We start from the raw sequence: 12,380 nt of genomic DNA, 5'->3' as shown, positions 1-12,380 counted from the left end.
TATGCAGTATCAGTGTTAATGACTCACCTTCATCTGTGCCCTACTATCCCAGCTAAATCTCACCCCCCCCCTCCCGCTGAGGAAGACAGTAGGCTGAGGAGAATGAATGGAGCAGGATGGGCCCCTCAGTGTAGCTCCTGTCTGAGCTGTTCAGCTCGACTTGTGGGCAGGCAGGCTATGCTGCTGTGCCACTCCACTGTCAACCTCTCTATCGTCACAGAGACGGGGCAGCCTTTCTCCACCGACTCCATTTACCCTCGCTTTCTCGCTCTCCTCTATCTGCTTATCTGCCGCCGTCTCTCTCCTTCAATCTGCCTCCATCTCCACGTCTCCTTCATTCATCTCTCTCCGTCCGCTGCCTTTCTTTTTCTCCCACAGCAGTCACTAGGCCTCTGTCCCAGATACACTTTGCTATCCAGACATTGGGCTGCTGCTGCTGCTGCTGATCCTGGCACAGATCAGGGACAAAGAAGTCCAGGAACGTTATCAATAATAAGCTCTCTCTGAAAGCTTTGTCTAATGGGACACAATTCACTGCATTTCTGTCGATGCTGGCAAGAAACCTGTGCCTTTCTAGTCAGCCTGTAGAGGGCACCCTTGCTATAAACCACTGCAGAGTTCAAAGGGGAATTTTTGATAAGGTCTATGCATGGGGAGCCGTACTGCATATCGACTCTGTATTGCAGCGAGACACACCTCTATACAGCAATGGCGCTACCTTCCTCAACCCAGGACGGTGCCGAGAGCCACATACAATCAACTGCTAATTACATTAGATCATTTAACAACAATCAAATGATGCCGATCTAAAAATAGCACTTCTCAACGACTATTTCCAAACCATCTCCTCAAGGCGTGCACACAGTCACCCTACATTTAAACACAAGAAACAAAAATCAGGCTGGCTGTGCAGCTATCGTTATGCACACTATAAATTTGCCCATGGGGATGAGTGTAGAAAAAGGATCAGGCACTTTGCATACATTAGCTCAAAGACAAGAGCTGCAGAACTGCGCTGGTTACTGCTGCCTGCACGCTGCCTGCACAACTCCCAAGGTTTACCTAGATAATCATTAGCTGATTGAATAAAAGCTTGTCGATGAGGCGAAGAGACAGTAAAAAAAATAAACCTAAATGACAGGCGGGCCCCTCAAGCTGTTGGCCATCCTCAGTTAATTCTGAACAAGAACCCAAGATCTACCGAGGCATTAATAAATCCTCGCCTTCGGGTTCCTCCGCCCTCTCTAGCTTCTTTCTGTACAACACACGGTCTTCTGCAGGCCTCGCTAAAGACACACATATACACTGTAAAGCAATGTAATCTAGGTAATCAGTGGTTCATCAGTCTGTCAATGAACCAGCATGGCAAGTGTTAAATGCTCTCTGTCGCTTCAATGCACTTAAAGACTGCTTAATCACATCTGGGGGAAAAATCTTCCACAAACTCATTTTCGGCCCTGCAATAAACATGAATAATTAACAGAAAATGTGTTAGATGAGAAATTCATGAGACGGTGCATAACAATTTATGTAATCTTTATCTATAATTCACCTCCTCAAAGTGATATATAAAATTACCTAGAGAAGTACTAATCTGAGAGATGACCTCAACTCTACCGGGAAAGCACTGCGAGTTCCCCGTCTCTGTCTCTGCTGCGGGAGCAAGACGCTCCGACTTCAGGTCACATCAATCATCAAGGAACAGCACAGAGAGATCCTCCCCCCCGGTGGACTAATGCAGTATAATTATTTATTATTGGCTACCACTCACTCCAGTGGTTATGTATCAAAACTCAATGTGACGATCCAACAAAAAAAAGAATCAAGTTGTAATACATTGGTCTGGGGAGTCTGATGAATTCTACGAATCTAACAGGTGAAGAGACCTCCGTTTGAGGACTGAGACTGGGTGTGGCAGAATTTGTTTCTTCCGAATATTAAGCCTTTATTCTTGTAATATCCCCCATGTGAGCTGCTCCCTCCAGGGGATTTCTCCTGCAAACGCAAACACAGCTAAGTCTAAAGGCTTTGAAGTTCAACTACAAAGTGGAGCAGACCCAGTGGCCAGGGAGGGAGCTTGCCGGGCCCGGCTGAGGAAAGGAAAGCAGGCCCGTGCTGGGGATGAGGATGGGTCGTGATGTGATGGAGGAGCGTAGCTCGGGCCTGCTCGGTCGGTCCCCTGGCAGGACCAGCCTCTGATGAACCGGTAATGAAAACAGCCGTGGGCCTTGCTCCCTGGGTGCCACACCTACTCTGACTGATGCAACTAAGTGGCAGTTCACAGCAATCTGAGGACAGGATTACAGGAAGTTAAAAGCAGGTGTGCAGTCTGTGCAGCACCACCACCACCCATCCCCCATCCCGAGAGACAACTCAAATTATAGGTGTGTAAACAGACGCTAGGCTCCAACTTTCACACACACCCTATAAGTCACACACTTATCAACACAAACTCAAATCACCAACACTCCGCCACGCACAAACACACACACAAAAAGCGCACTATGAAATAAAAAGCTTTTATTCCCACTGATCTCCCGGCGTGTTTCCATCTTTGAAGTCTGTTTGATTTGTCGTTCACAGCTTCCAGCGACACTGTTGTGAATACAAATGTGTGACTACGAGAATCGACAGTGTCTCTCCTAACAATGAAAAGCCAAGCCAATAACAGCAGCCCTTTCTGGGGGGCTATCCATCCCCGCTGCAGCATTCTCTCCAATCCCTCCACAGTGTGCATCTTATCCGCTGCTCCATCCTTGACCGCTGAGGGACCCCAGCCTCATCCACTCACCTCTGAGAGATGATGCTGCATGCCTGTGCAGCTGAGCCATTTTGTTGTCTGATCATCACCCTTTCTGCAGACCCATGGACTCTAAAAAGGATTACCACCCCCCCCAACTCGGCGAGGGCGAGATGTGGGTGTGAAGAGCAGCGTGACGAGATGGATCCAATCTATTCCACTCCGCTTGTCAAAATCCCTGAGCCCAACCATCGGTCCCCCAGACACCTTTTCTTTCTTCTATAATTACAACCTTTCGTGTTATGAGTTTCTCTCTCTTTACTCTTTCACCGACTCCAGATGGACCATGTCACCATGCTGCCCATGTGCAGGTGCTGAGGGGACAATTTGTGTGACAGCGTTATGTACCCCTATCGGTCTCACGAAGGAGAGCCAGGGAGAACGTCCACACGTATGTCATCAGCATACCACCCTGCATCCCACTGCTGGCTTACCCCTGAAGCTAAGCAGGGTCGGTTCTGTCGGTCCCTGGATGGGGAGGGGGGGAATCAGATGCTGCTTGAAGTCAATCAATCAAATGTGTTTATAAAGCCCTTTTTTTACATTTTTTTTTTTACATCAGCCGATGTCACAACGTGCTATATAGAAACCCAGCCTAAAACCCCAAACAGCAAGCGATGCAGATGTAGAAGCACGGTGGCTACGAAAAACTCCCTAGAAAGGCAGGTACCTAGGAAGAAACCTTGGACAGGATTACAGTGGTTTTGGAGGGTCAGTAGGGGGCACTCTTCCCTCTGGTCTAAGGAGATCCCAATTTCAGGGCAGTGAAGGGGACATTGCCCTGCGCAGGGTGCCTTCTTGTGGAGGGAACGTTAAACAGGTATCCTGACCCTCTATGGTTATTAAAAGTCCCATGGCACTTAACGTAAGAGTATGGGTGTTAACCCCGGTGGCATGTCAAAATGTCCAACCTGGCCCCATTCCATCATGGCCACCTAATTATCCCCCTCATTCCTAATTGGCATATATCACTTCCTCAGCTCTCCACCTGATAGCTGATGTGTGGTGGAAATGGCACAAAAATGGTTGCTGTGCATCACCCAGGTGGGTGCTACAGTACACATTGATGGTGGATGAGGTGAGTTTCCCCCTACTATAGAAAACGCCTTGAGTACCTCAGTTGGTAGAAAAGCGCTATATAAATCCAATCAATTATTTATTATTATTATTATTATTATTATTATTATATCTGGAGTCAGGCCACATGCTCAGCCTCCCTCTCTACAGCTGCAGCTCTTGTACAGCTCATACTATATGAGTCTAACCGTAACCGGCCAAGTTCACCAATGGTGGCTGGCCATTCCAGCAATATTGCCAATGCGCTCTGCTCTCTGCTGCTTTGAATCCGAAATAGACCTGAATTTACTATTACTATGCAGGCTGGCATTTGTTTATAGCGAGAGGTAAAAATATGAAATGAAGTGGAATGGAAATAAAGTTGAATTTTGATTGTCATTTCTGTAAGCCAGAAGCAGAATTTAGAGTAGAAAGAAGAGACGAGGACTCAGGGTTGTGGATTGTTTTTCTCCAGTTTAAAGCGCGTACATTGTATCGAATATCTAACACATCCATGACATGCGGCATCAGGAGAATTTTCACTTAAAGCTTCATCTCCAAAGTAGAAAGGGAAGGAATTTCAGGTTAGCCTATCTCCAGTGTACACCGGATTCATTCTGCACATTAAGTTTTGCCAGCATGAAGGTCAAAGTCTCCAAAGGCTTGGGGACATTGTGGGTCGTGTTTTCCAGGGCAGAGCCAGTCTGATGAGGCAGATATTTAAAAAAAATAAAAAATAAACTGTGACAGACTAGGCGTATTGATGGAGCACTGGCTTCACAGGGCTGAGGACGTCTACCACCTGTCTCACATGTTTTACCACATGGCCTGTCACTAATGATGGGCAGATGACTACAATCGGAACCCCACACATAAAAGTGACAACCGCCAACCCTGCTCCATCACTGATACCGTAGAGAGAAGGTGAATAATTTCAGTGGATGTGTGCCTGTGTGTGTTATTCTAAATATGCCCCTTCTAATCCTGTTTTTATGAATCATTAGGTTGATTTCAGTGTCAAATGACCCATCTTTCTTGGTTTCATATCATGCCTAATGAAAGCCCCTGCTTATGGCCAGAGCAGCAGCTCCAGCATCAGTTCAGGTAACATGCAGTGCCTCGGAAAGTATTCGGACCCCTTCACTTTTTCCACATTTTGTTACTCTACAGCCTAATTCTAAAATGGATTAAATGAATGTTTTCCCTCATTAACCTACACACAATGCCGCATAATAAAGTGAAAACAGGTTTTTAGACATTTTTGCAAATTTATTACAAATAAAAACAGAAATACCTTATTTACATAAGTATTCAGACCCTTTGAGAAATTGAGCTCAGGTGTATCCTGTTTCCATTGATCATCCTTGAGATGTTTCTACAACTTGATTGGACTCCACCTGTGGTAAATGAATTTGATTGGACATGATTTGGAAAGGCACACACCTGTCTATATAAGGTTTCACAGTTGACAGTGCATGTCAGAGAAAAAATTAGGCCTTTATGGTAGAGTGGCCAGACGGAAGCCACTCCTCAGTAAAAGGCACATGACAGCCCACTTGGAGTTTGCCAAAAGGCACCGAAAGGACTCTCAGACCATGCCAAGCGTCACGTCTGGAGGAAACCAGGCACCGCTCATCACCTGGCCAATACCATCCCTATGGTGAAGCATGGTGGTGGCAGCATCATGCTGTGGGGATGTTTTCAGTGGCAGGGACTGAGACTAGTCAGGATCGAGGGAAAGATGAACGAAGCAAAGTACGGAGAGATCCTTGATGAAAACCTGCTCCAGAGCGCTCAGGACCTCAGACTGGGGTCAAGGTTCACCTTCCAACAGGACAACGACCCTAAGCACACAGCCAAGACAACGCAGGAGTAGCTTCGGGACAAGTCTCTGAACATCCTTGAGTGGCCCAGCCAGAGTCTGGACTTGAACCCGATCAAACAACTCTGGAGAGACCTGAAAATAGCTGTGCAGCGACGCTCCCCATCAAACCTGACAGAGCTTGTGAGGATCTGCAGAGAAGAATGGGAGAAACTCCCCAAATACAGGTGTACCAAGCTTGTAGTGTCATACCCAAGAAGACTCTGTAATCGCTGCCAAAGGTGCTTCAACCAAGTACTGAGTAAAGGGTTTGAATACTTATGTAAATGTGATATTTCAGTTTTTAATTTTGTATAAATTTGCACAAAATTCAAAAAACCTGTTTTTGTTTTGTCATGATTGGGTAGTGTGTAGATTGATGAGGGATAAAAAAAAAAGTCAAAAAATTTGAATAAGGCTGTAACGTAACAAAATGTGGAAAAGGTTAAGGGGTCTGAATACTTTCCGAATGCACCGTAACTAAGGGGATAAAAGTAGAACCTATATCAAAAGGGGGTTTGGGAGGTGGATAGCTAAGCCTAGACATACTTGTCATTTATCTGTCCCTTTCATCATCGTTCACCAATTAGTGTAAATTAGACCTGCTGTCCTCTAAGGAGAGAGAGAGGGAGAGAGAGAAAGAGAGAGAGAGCGAGAGACGCAGGAGGCAGCAGGAGCAGGGCTCTCCACTCTCCATCGCCATTCCCCACCTAGCATGATGATGCTAGACCTGCTCGGCTTGCATCAGGCCTGCTCACCTCGCCTGTGTCCTAGCAACAGTAAACCTCTCAGCCCCTTGGATGCGGTAGGTCTGTGAGCGAGTGCGTTTCACAACAAACCACAAGGAATATAAAAAAAGACCTTTGTGGCAAACGAGTGTCCTTAGAGGAATGGACGAGCGGAGAGATACGAGGACAACTGGTGGGCGTCAGCCTTTCATGATGTAACAACGGCCCCGTGATTGGCCCAGTAGCTCTTTACACTTGTACTGTTTCAAAATAGCAGACTTGGACACGCAGTGGCTGTACAATAACATGCTACTCGTGACGTCAGAGCTCAAGGACTCATCTTCACTGTGCAGTATTGGTTTTGACTGACAGCGGTTCGGAACTTGAACACAGGGCGTGACAAGACGTCGCCCCGATCCCTAATGCTAATTGGGGAAATCGATGTCTTTTGAAAGACGAAACACCCGTTAGTCCAAATGTGCACTTCACATTTCCATATCAGAAAAACTCATGTCATATACAGTAGTGTCAACGTTTATGATCACTATGCTATGTACAGTTAGAAAGACATTTGGCGAGGAACACGCATCTGAATGCACCAAAATGATGACCTGATTCTCTGAACTGCTTTGTGAAAGCCTAACACTGTAAGACCCTATTTAGTAATTTAGCTAGCTAGCCATGTTGCCAATAGAACACACTTTCAAATAATACCCATCCGACCAGATCTGAACAGATTGCGATTTATAATGGACTGCTTTTGGAATGTGTGAACAACAACAGTAATTGACACGGATGCAGGGCTGTGTTCCAAAGAAAACAACTACAAGTCTGCTTGCTCTAGTTCCTCAACGGCACAGCTAGGAGAGCTCAAAAAAGCACCTTATAGTTGAAGACTATAAAAAGTGCACTCAAGTTACATAGGAACTGTGCGTGGCCACTTGGAGATACCGGTTAAACTTCTCACTCAAACCCTTGTCATTTTTGTCTTATGTTGCACCTACCCCACATTTTCCAGGAATAATCTAGTCATGTTATCCAGAGTATTTACAGATTTAGTTATCAACAAATGTGGCGAAAAGTACAGTAAATGTAAAATACACATAGAATCAATAATGTAATGTTTGGATTAAGTCTTGTGTCAGATTAACTGTTTTGTCCTCACATTTAGTCTAATAATTTTCACATAATCACCAAACGGTTCCCTTTTGATTTCTTCCATGGTTATGCATATGCTTTCCATATTTCTTCTGTAAGAAACATTTCAATTTAGCCCTATCCCACGAGTGTATTGGGTTAAGAGGCATGCTATGCAGACTCAAAAGGAGTCTAGCGTTCAACTCTTTCAAAGCATATTCTTTGTCTTGAGTCTCAGAGAAGTTCTCTTCAGACACTAATTCTGGAGGTCAAGAAAAGGACAGACGGCATCATTTTTTTTTAGACACTTATGAAAGAGGGAAACAGAAATAGCTCATATTTGTCTGACTGCTGCGTTTCCAGATGCATTAGTGCAGATCTCCCTGGAACGTAGGCAGAGTCTGGACTACGGCTGTGTCTGCGGTGGAAAGCTCAGCTGCAGCCGTCCAGGTTTGATTGCTCGTAAAAAACCACGGTCACATTTATTTCTGCAGTTTGCACGCACGCACAGGGTTCTGTTCTGCTCAGAAGTCCGGGCCCGCTGAGTATTGGCCTGGCCCGGGGGGGGCTGGATCGGAACCGCTCAGCCCGTAAAGCCTCAACCCCCATCCTGGCGCTGGGGGTACAGAGCGCTCTGCTTGCTGAGCTGTGGCCTCGCCTCCCTCCCTCGGTGTGCCTGAGTGCCAAGCCATGCGAAACATAATCCCACAGGTAATGGGGGAGTTTCACCACGCACCACACACCAGTGCACACACACAGCCAGCTTCCACCCATGGCTGCCCAGAGACAATGAGCCAGCGCTCTCTCTCTCTCTCTCTCCCACTCACTCTTTTTTCTCCCTCTCTGTGTGTGTCTCTCCAGATTTGAAAAGGACAAGCGTGTCAACGCAATCTCACGGTGAATAAATATATCCACAAACATTGCAATTCCAAACAGTGAAGCCCTGAAAGCAGGGTGAAGTTGACCACTACTAATGTATCTGTTTCTACCCCACATAGAGCCCTTAATACAACACATTCAGGCAACTCACAAATCCCCCTCCCCCAAGTGATTGGCCTTAGCTGTTATTATGTGGCCACAGTGAGGCTCTTGATCGGCTCATCAAAGCCCTTTGATGTGTTTACTCTCATTTTCCACCCCTCCTGCAGTGGGCTCTGCTCCCTCTCTCACTTGCGCCTCAGTATCGACTGTGTCCACAGTCCTCTGAGGAGCAAGGCTTGGGGAGCGGCAGGCTCCCTCTCTCAGCCCGGTGTGCGGAGCTAACAGCACGGCTCACTGCCACCCCGCAGTGCTGCGATGACTCGCAATCACCATGGCAGATCTGAACACCGCCGGAGAGCCCTCAATGCTGACTATAAATCGTTACCTCGCAAAACAAAATGCCAATAGTAAATATTGTGGGATGAAACCGGCCATGGAGTAAGGATAGAGAAGGCCGAGTGTTCGTACAGCCTTTTCTTTCGATGTGCTTCATCCACGGTCGTGCATTTGTCATGAGCATGAATACATATTCCATCTTATAATAGCCAACATAATATGCAAACAGGCACACATGGATTCATTGCATGTCAAATGTCAAGCTAATTATGATATATGTGCAAGGTTCTAGAAATTGCTTTTCCGTGTCAAGTGTCTGTGAATTTTAATATCATTAGTGCGATAGGCCTATGGTATTTCAGTCAACCATACCCTTGACAAGAATATTTTCAGTTGGAATATTTTCCAGTTCATTCCCAAACAGATGAAATGAGGCAAGCCAATCTGATAGCAGATAGCATAACAAGGGGAGGGCTACAGTACTGTATTGTACTGTATTGTACTGTATTGTACTGTAGCCTACCTATGAAGTAGGAGAGCAGCACGGCCAGCAGGACGGCAGCAGCGATGGCCGACACCGCAGCACATTTCCAGCTGCAGTATTTGGAGGGTTTATTCAGCTTGAAGGAGCTCCTGGAGAAGGCGTTTCTGGGTAGCAGCCGCGGCGGGGGGGAGTAGACCGTCCCAGACGTCAGGGGGTACCCTGGAGACGAGCTGCTGAACAGGGGAGTGGTCCCGGATGGGGTTTTAAACAGGAAGTGCCTACAGCGAAGGAGAGAAAAGGGAAAGGAGAGAGAGAGAGAGAGAGAGAGAGAGAGAGAGAGGCGGACACGGAGAGTTAGAATCAGCTGCTACACGGTCTCTATTACCAATAGAATGTGCAAATTGTGTTGGAGTGAACAGTAGCTTTCAGAATATAATGAGACATCTGGAGCAATGAAGTGCCCCTCTATATTCCACCAGCAATTATTCACTGGTCATTTACATGCATTGATTTTCTTATTCACGCTACTCAAAGCGGTCTAAGGACTCTGAATTATACAGCTAAAAGCATACAGAATATACAGATTATCTCCTTCCAGACTCCTAGACCGGCATTTGATTATTATGCTCATTATCATCGTCAGTGCTTAGGCTAAGAATAAAAAAATCAACTGCTTCTTCGTCATCAGCAGTCTAATTTCTACCCAATGTGAAGATGAGTAAATACTGTAGCTAAGTTAGTCTGCTTCAACAGTATCTCTCCCCTAGCACCTCCTTTCCGTCCGGTGCCCAGCTTGGCTACAGGCAGACCCCAGTGCCAGGCCAGTGCAATGCTGGCCTGTGCCAGGTGGGCGGCAGACCCTGCGGGGAGGTCTACGAGGAGGCAGATGGGATGGGGATGAAAGTGGAAGACAGTTGACCGTGCCGCTTTGATGCTGGTCGGAAGCTCTCACAAGCTGCTGCCCCACACTGAACCCAAAAACACTCTCCTCTCAGATCTCGTTCCACAGCTCCAGCCGGACGGGGAAGGAAGTCCAACCCCCCCCCCCCCCCCCCCCCCCCCCCCCCCCCCGCATCAATCCTCATGGTGTCACTCTTCTCTCGCCTCGAAATTTTTTATTTCCCTTCTATTCACTCACACACAACAAGAGGACAGTTTCTTCTCCTCTCCTCAACTGGAGAAGCAGTGACTAGATCAATGGTGCATATCTACCAATTACGCATCTCAACTCCTGAGCCGGTGTCTGATCAATCCTAGCGGTAGAACACTGAGATCAACACTAACAGGCTCTCCAAAGCCCATCTCTCAACCAACCGAAGAATCGCTGGAGAACACCAAGGACGACTTGTAACAAAAGGTCTGGGAATTACAGTTAGAAATAAGTAGGAAATCTGTCAGAGATGTCTGTTAAATCGACTATATGTGTTGTAAAGGGAAAGAACTCTTATTTGAAGTAGGTAGGGGGGAAGCAGCAGAGAGAGTAACAAGTGGATTGACCGTCAATCCTCAATTCACCGGTTTGGTGGTCTGTGTCCAAATGAGAGCGTCAGCTCAGAAATAATAATTTCATGGGGCGAGAAAGGAACAGAATGACTTAGATATAAGTGAAAGAGAGGGAGAAAAAAAAAAAAACAGGTTGGACGCACAAACAAGCTGTAGGAGGCGTGCGCACATAACTCAAGGCCTTTACCTCGATGTGTCTCTGTCAGCCTTTACATTTGTGATCAGGCTTACATTTGGGCTTCACGTGCGGGGCAAGGTCAAAATGTGAAACCTGCTCAAGGCAACAGCCTGTTTTCATAGCCATGATGATTGTGCGTCGGCATTCCCCACCCTGGAACAGTGACGATAAAATGGGCTGACTCGCCTGTCTACCCGATTACCAGTCAATATCAAACGATGGCCAGCTGATGACATCAACTAATCCCAAGGTCTGCAACATGTGACCTAATAATCAACATTCAATTCACTCTAAGAACCTCGTGTGAAGTGAAATAAACACCTCGAGGAATGGTTTGTCCGAACATAATATATTGAATATACTGTACTGTATATGGCTGTATAGCGGCAATCAAAGGGAATACATAAAAAAAAACATGTTTGATGTATGGTTGTGTTAAATATGCGTTCAGCCAGCTGGCCACTATGGTTCATCGGAGTATCATCCTCTACACCTCCTCCTCAGTATATAATAAAAGGGATGAAGACAGTGAAAAGAGGTGTCACCGCGGCGACCTGAGAAGGTGTTACACTTGGAGAGGAGTGACCACCCCCCCAGCAGCCCTTCCTGAGGGCTGTGTACGTATACTAATGAAAACATGGCTGAGGTTAGCGCCCTGCCCCTTACTTTGGCCTGCCCTCCGACGCTGCCTGATTAATGACTTGTCCCTTGGTGACAGGCAGGCAAGCACGCCGGCGGCTGGCCACGGCCATCACATCACACCGTGTTAGTGGAGAGAATATCCTCTCAACTAGACGCATGTTAATTGCACCATAGCAGGCAGCAGGTAAATGAATCCATAAATCAATCATATTTTATCCACCAGGGCATGAGTCATATAGCCGTCGTCAGAGACAGCTTTGCAAAGCAAAACAGAGATAGTATAATGACTTTGGCAAGCACACACCAGATGAGATGGATGATATCACAGTTGATTATGTGTGGGTATTACCACCTGAATTAAACAACACAATATTCTCACAACATACTGTAGAGAACGTAATATTCTCTCTCCTGACATGACAAAGAAGGCTGTTTTGTATCCAAATCGGTCAATAGTGAAAATGAATGCTATTCAGCAGTTATTAAAATGCCACTCTAGCTTAAAATGACATTCAGTTCACATGCCTACTCTGACTTTAAAAAAATGAAATCTATTTCAATGTGATTATAGGACAAAATGAGCCTATAATAAAAAGGCCTTCATGCGTTAATTGCTTTAGTTACACATATCATATCAAATACATGCTTGAGTTGCATATTTTCAAAGAGGAGAG

The 12,380-nt window shown here is 46.2% G+C and overlaps 1 protein-coding gene across 2 annotated transcripts in view; it reads right to left on the bottom strand.

Annotated features, from left to right (window-relative positions):
- Positions 1-12,380, bottom strand: part of LOC115148455 (teneurin-2) — a 76,038-nt gene that overhangs the window by 33,159 nt on the left and 30,499 nt on the right. For both annotated transcript variants that reach the window (XM_029690359.1, XM_029690360.1), the window contains one exon: positions 9,423-9,661. In XM_029690359.1, the coding sequence (XP_029546219.1) occupies positions 9,423-9,661 (239 nt within the window). The remainder of the gene's footprint in view (positions 1-9,422; positions 9,662-12,380) is intronic.

This window comes from Salmo trutta, chromosome 15 (assembly GCF_901001165.1).
Source record: "Salmo trutta chromosome 15, fSalTru1.1, whole genome shotgun sequence".
In the NCBI taxonomy this organism is placed as follows: domain Eukaryota; kingdom Metazoa; phylum Chordata; class Actinopteri; order Salmoniformes; family Salmonidae; genus Salmo; species Salmo trutta.
Note: the sequence above shows the minus strand (reverse complement) of the source record. Positions and strands in the feature narration are given on the sequence as shown.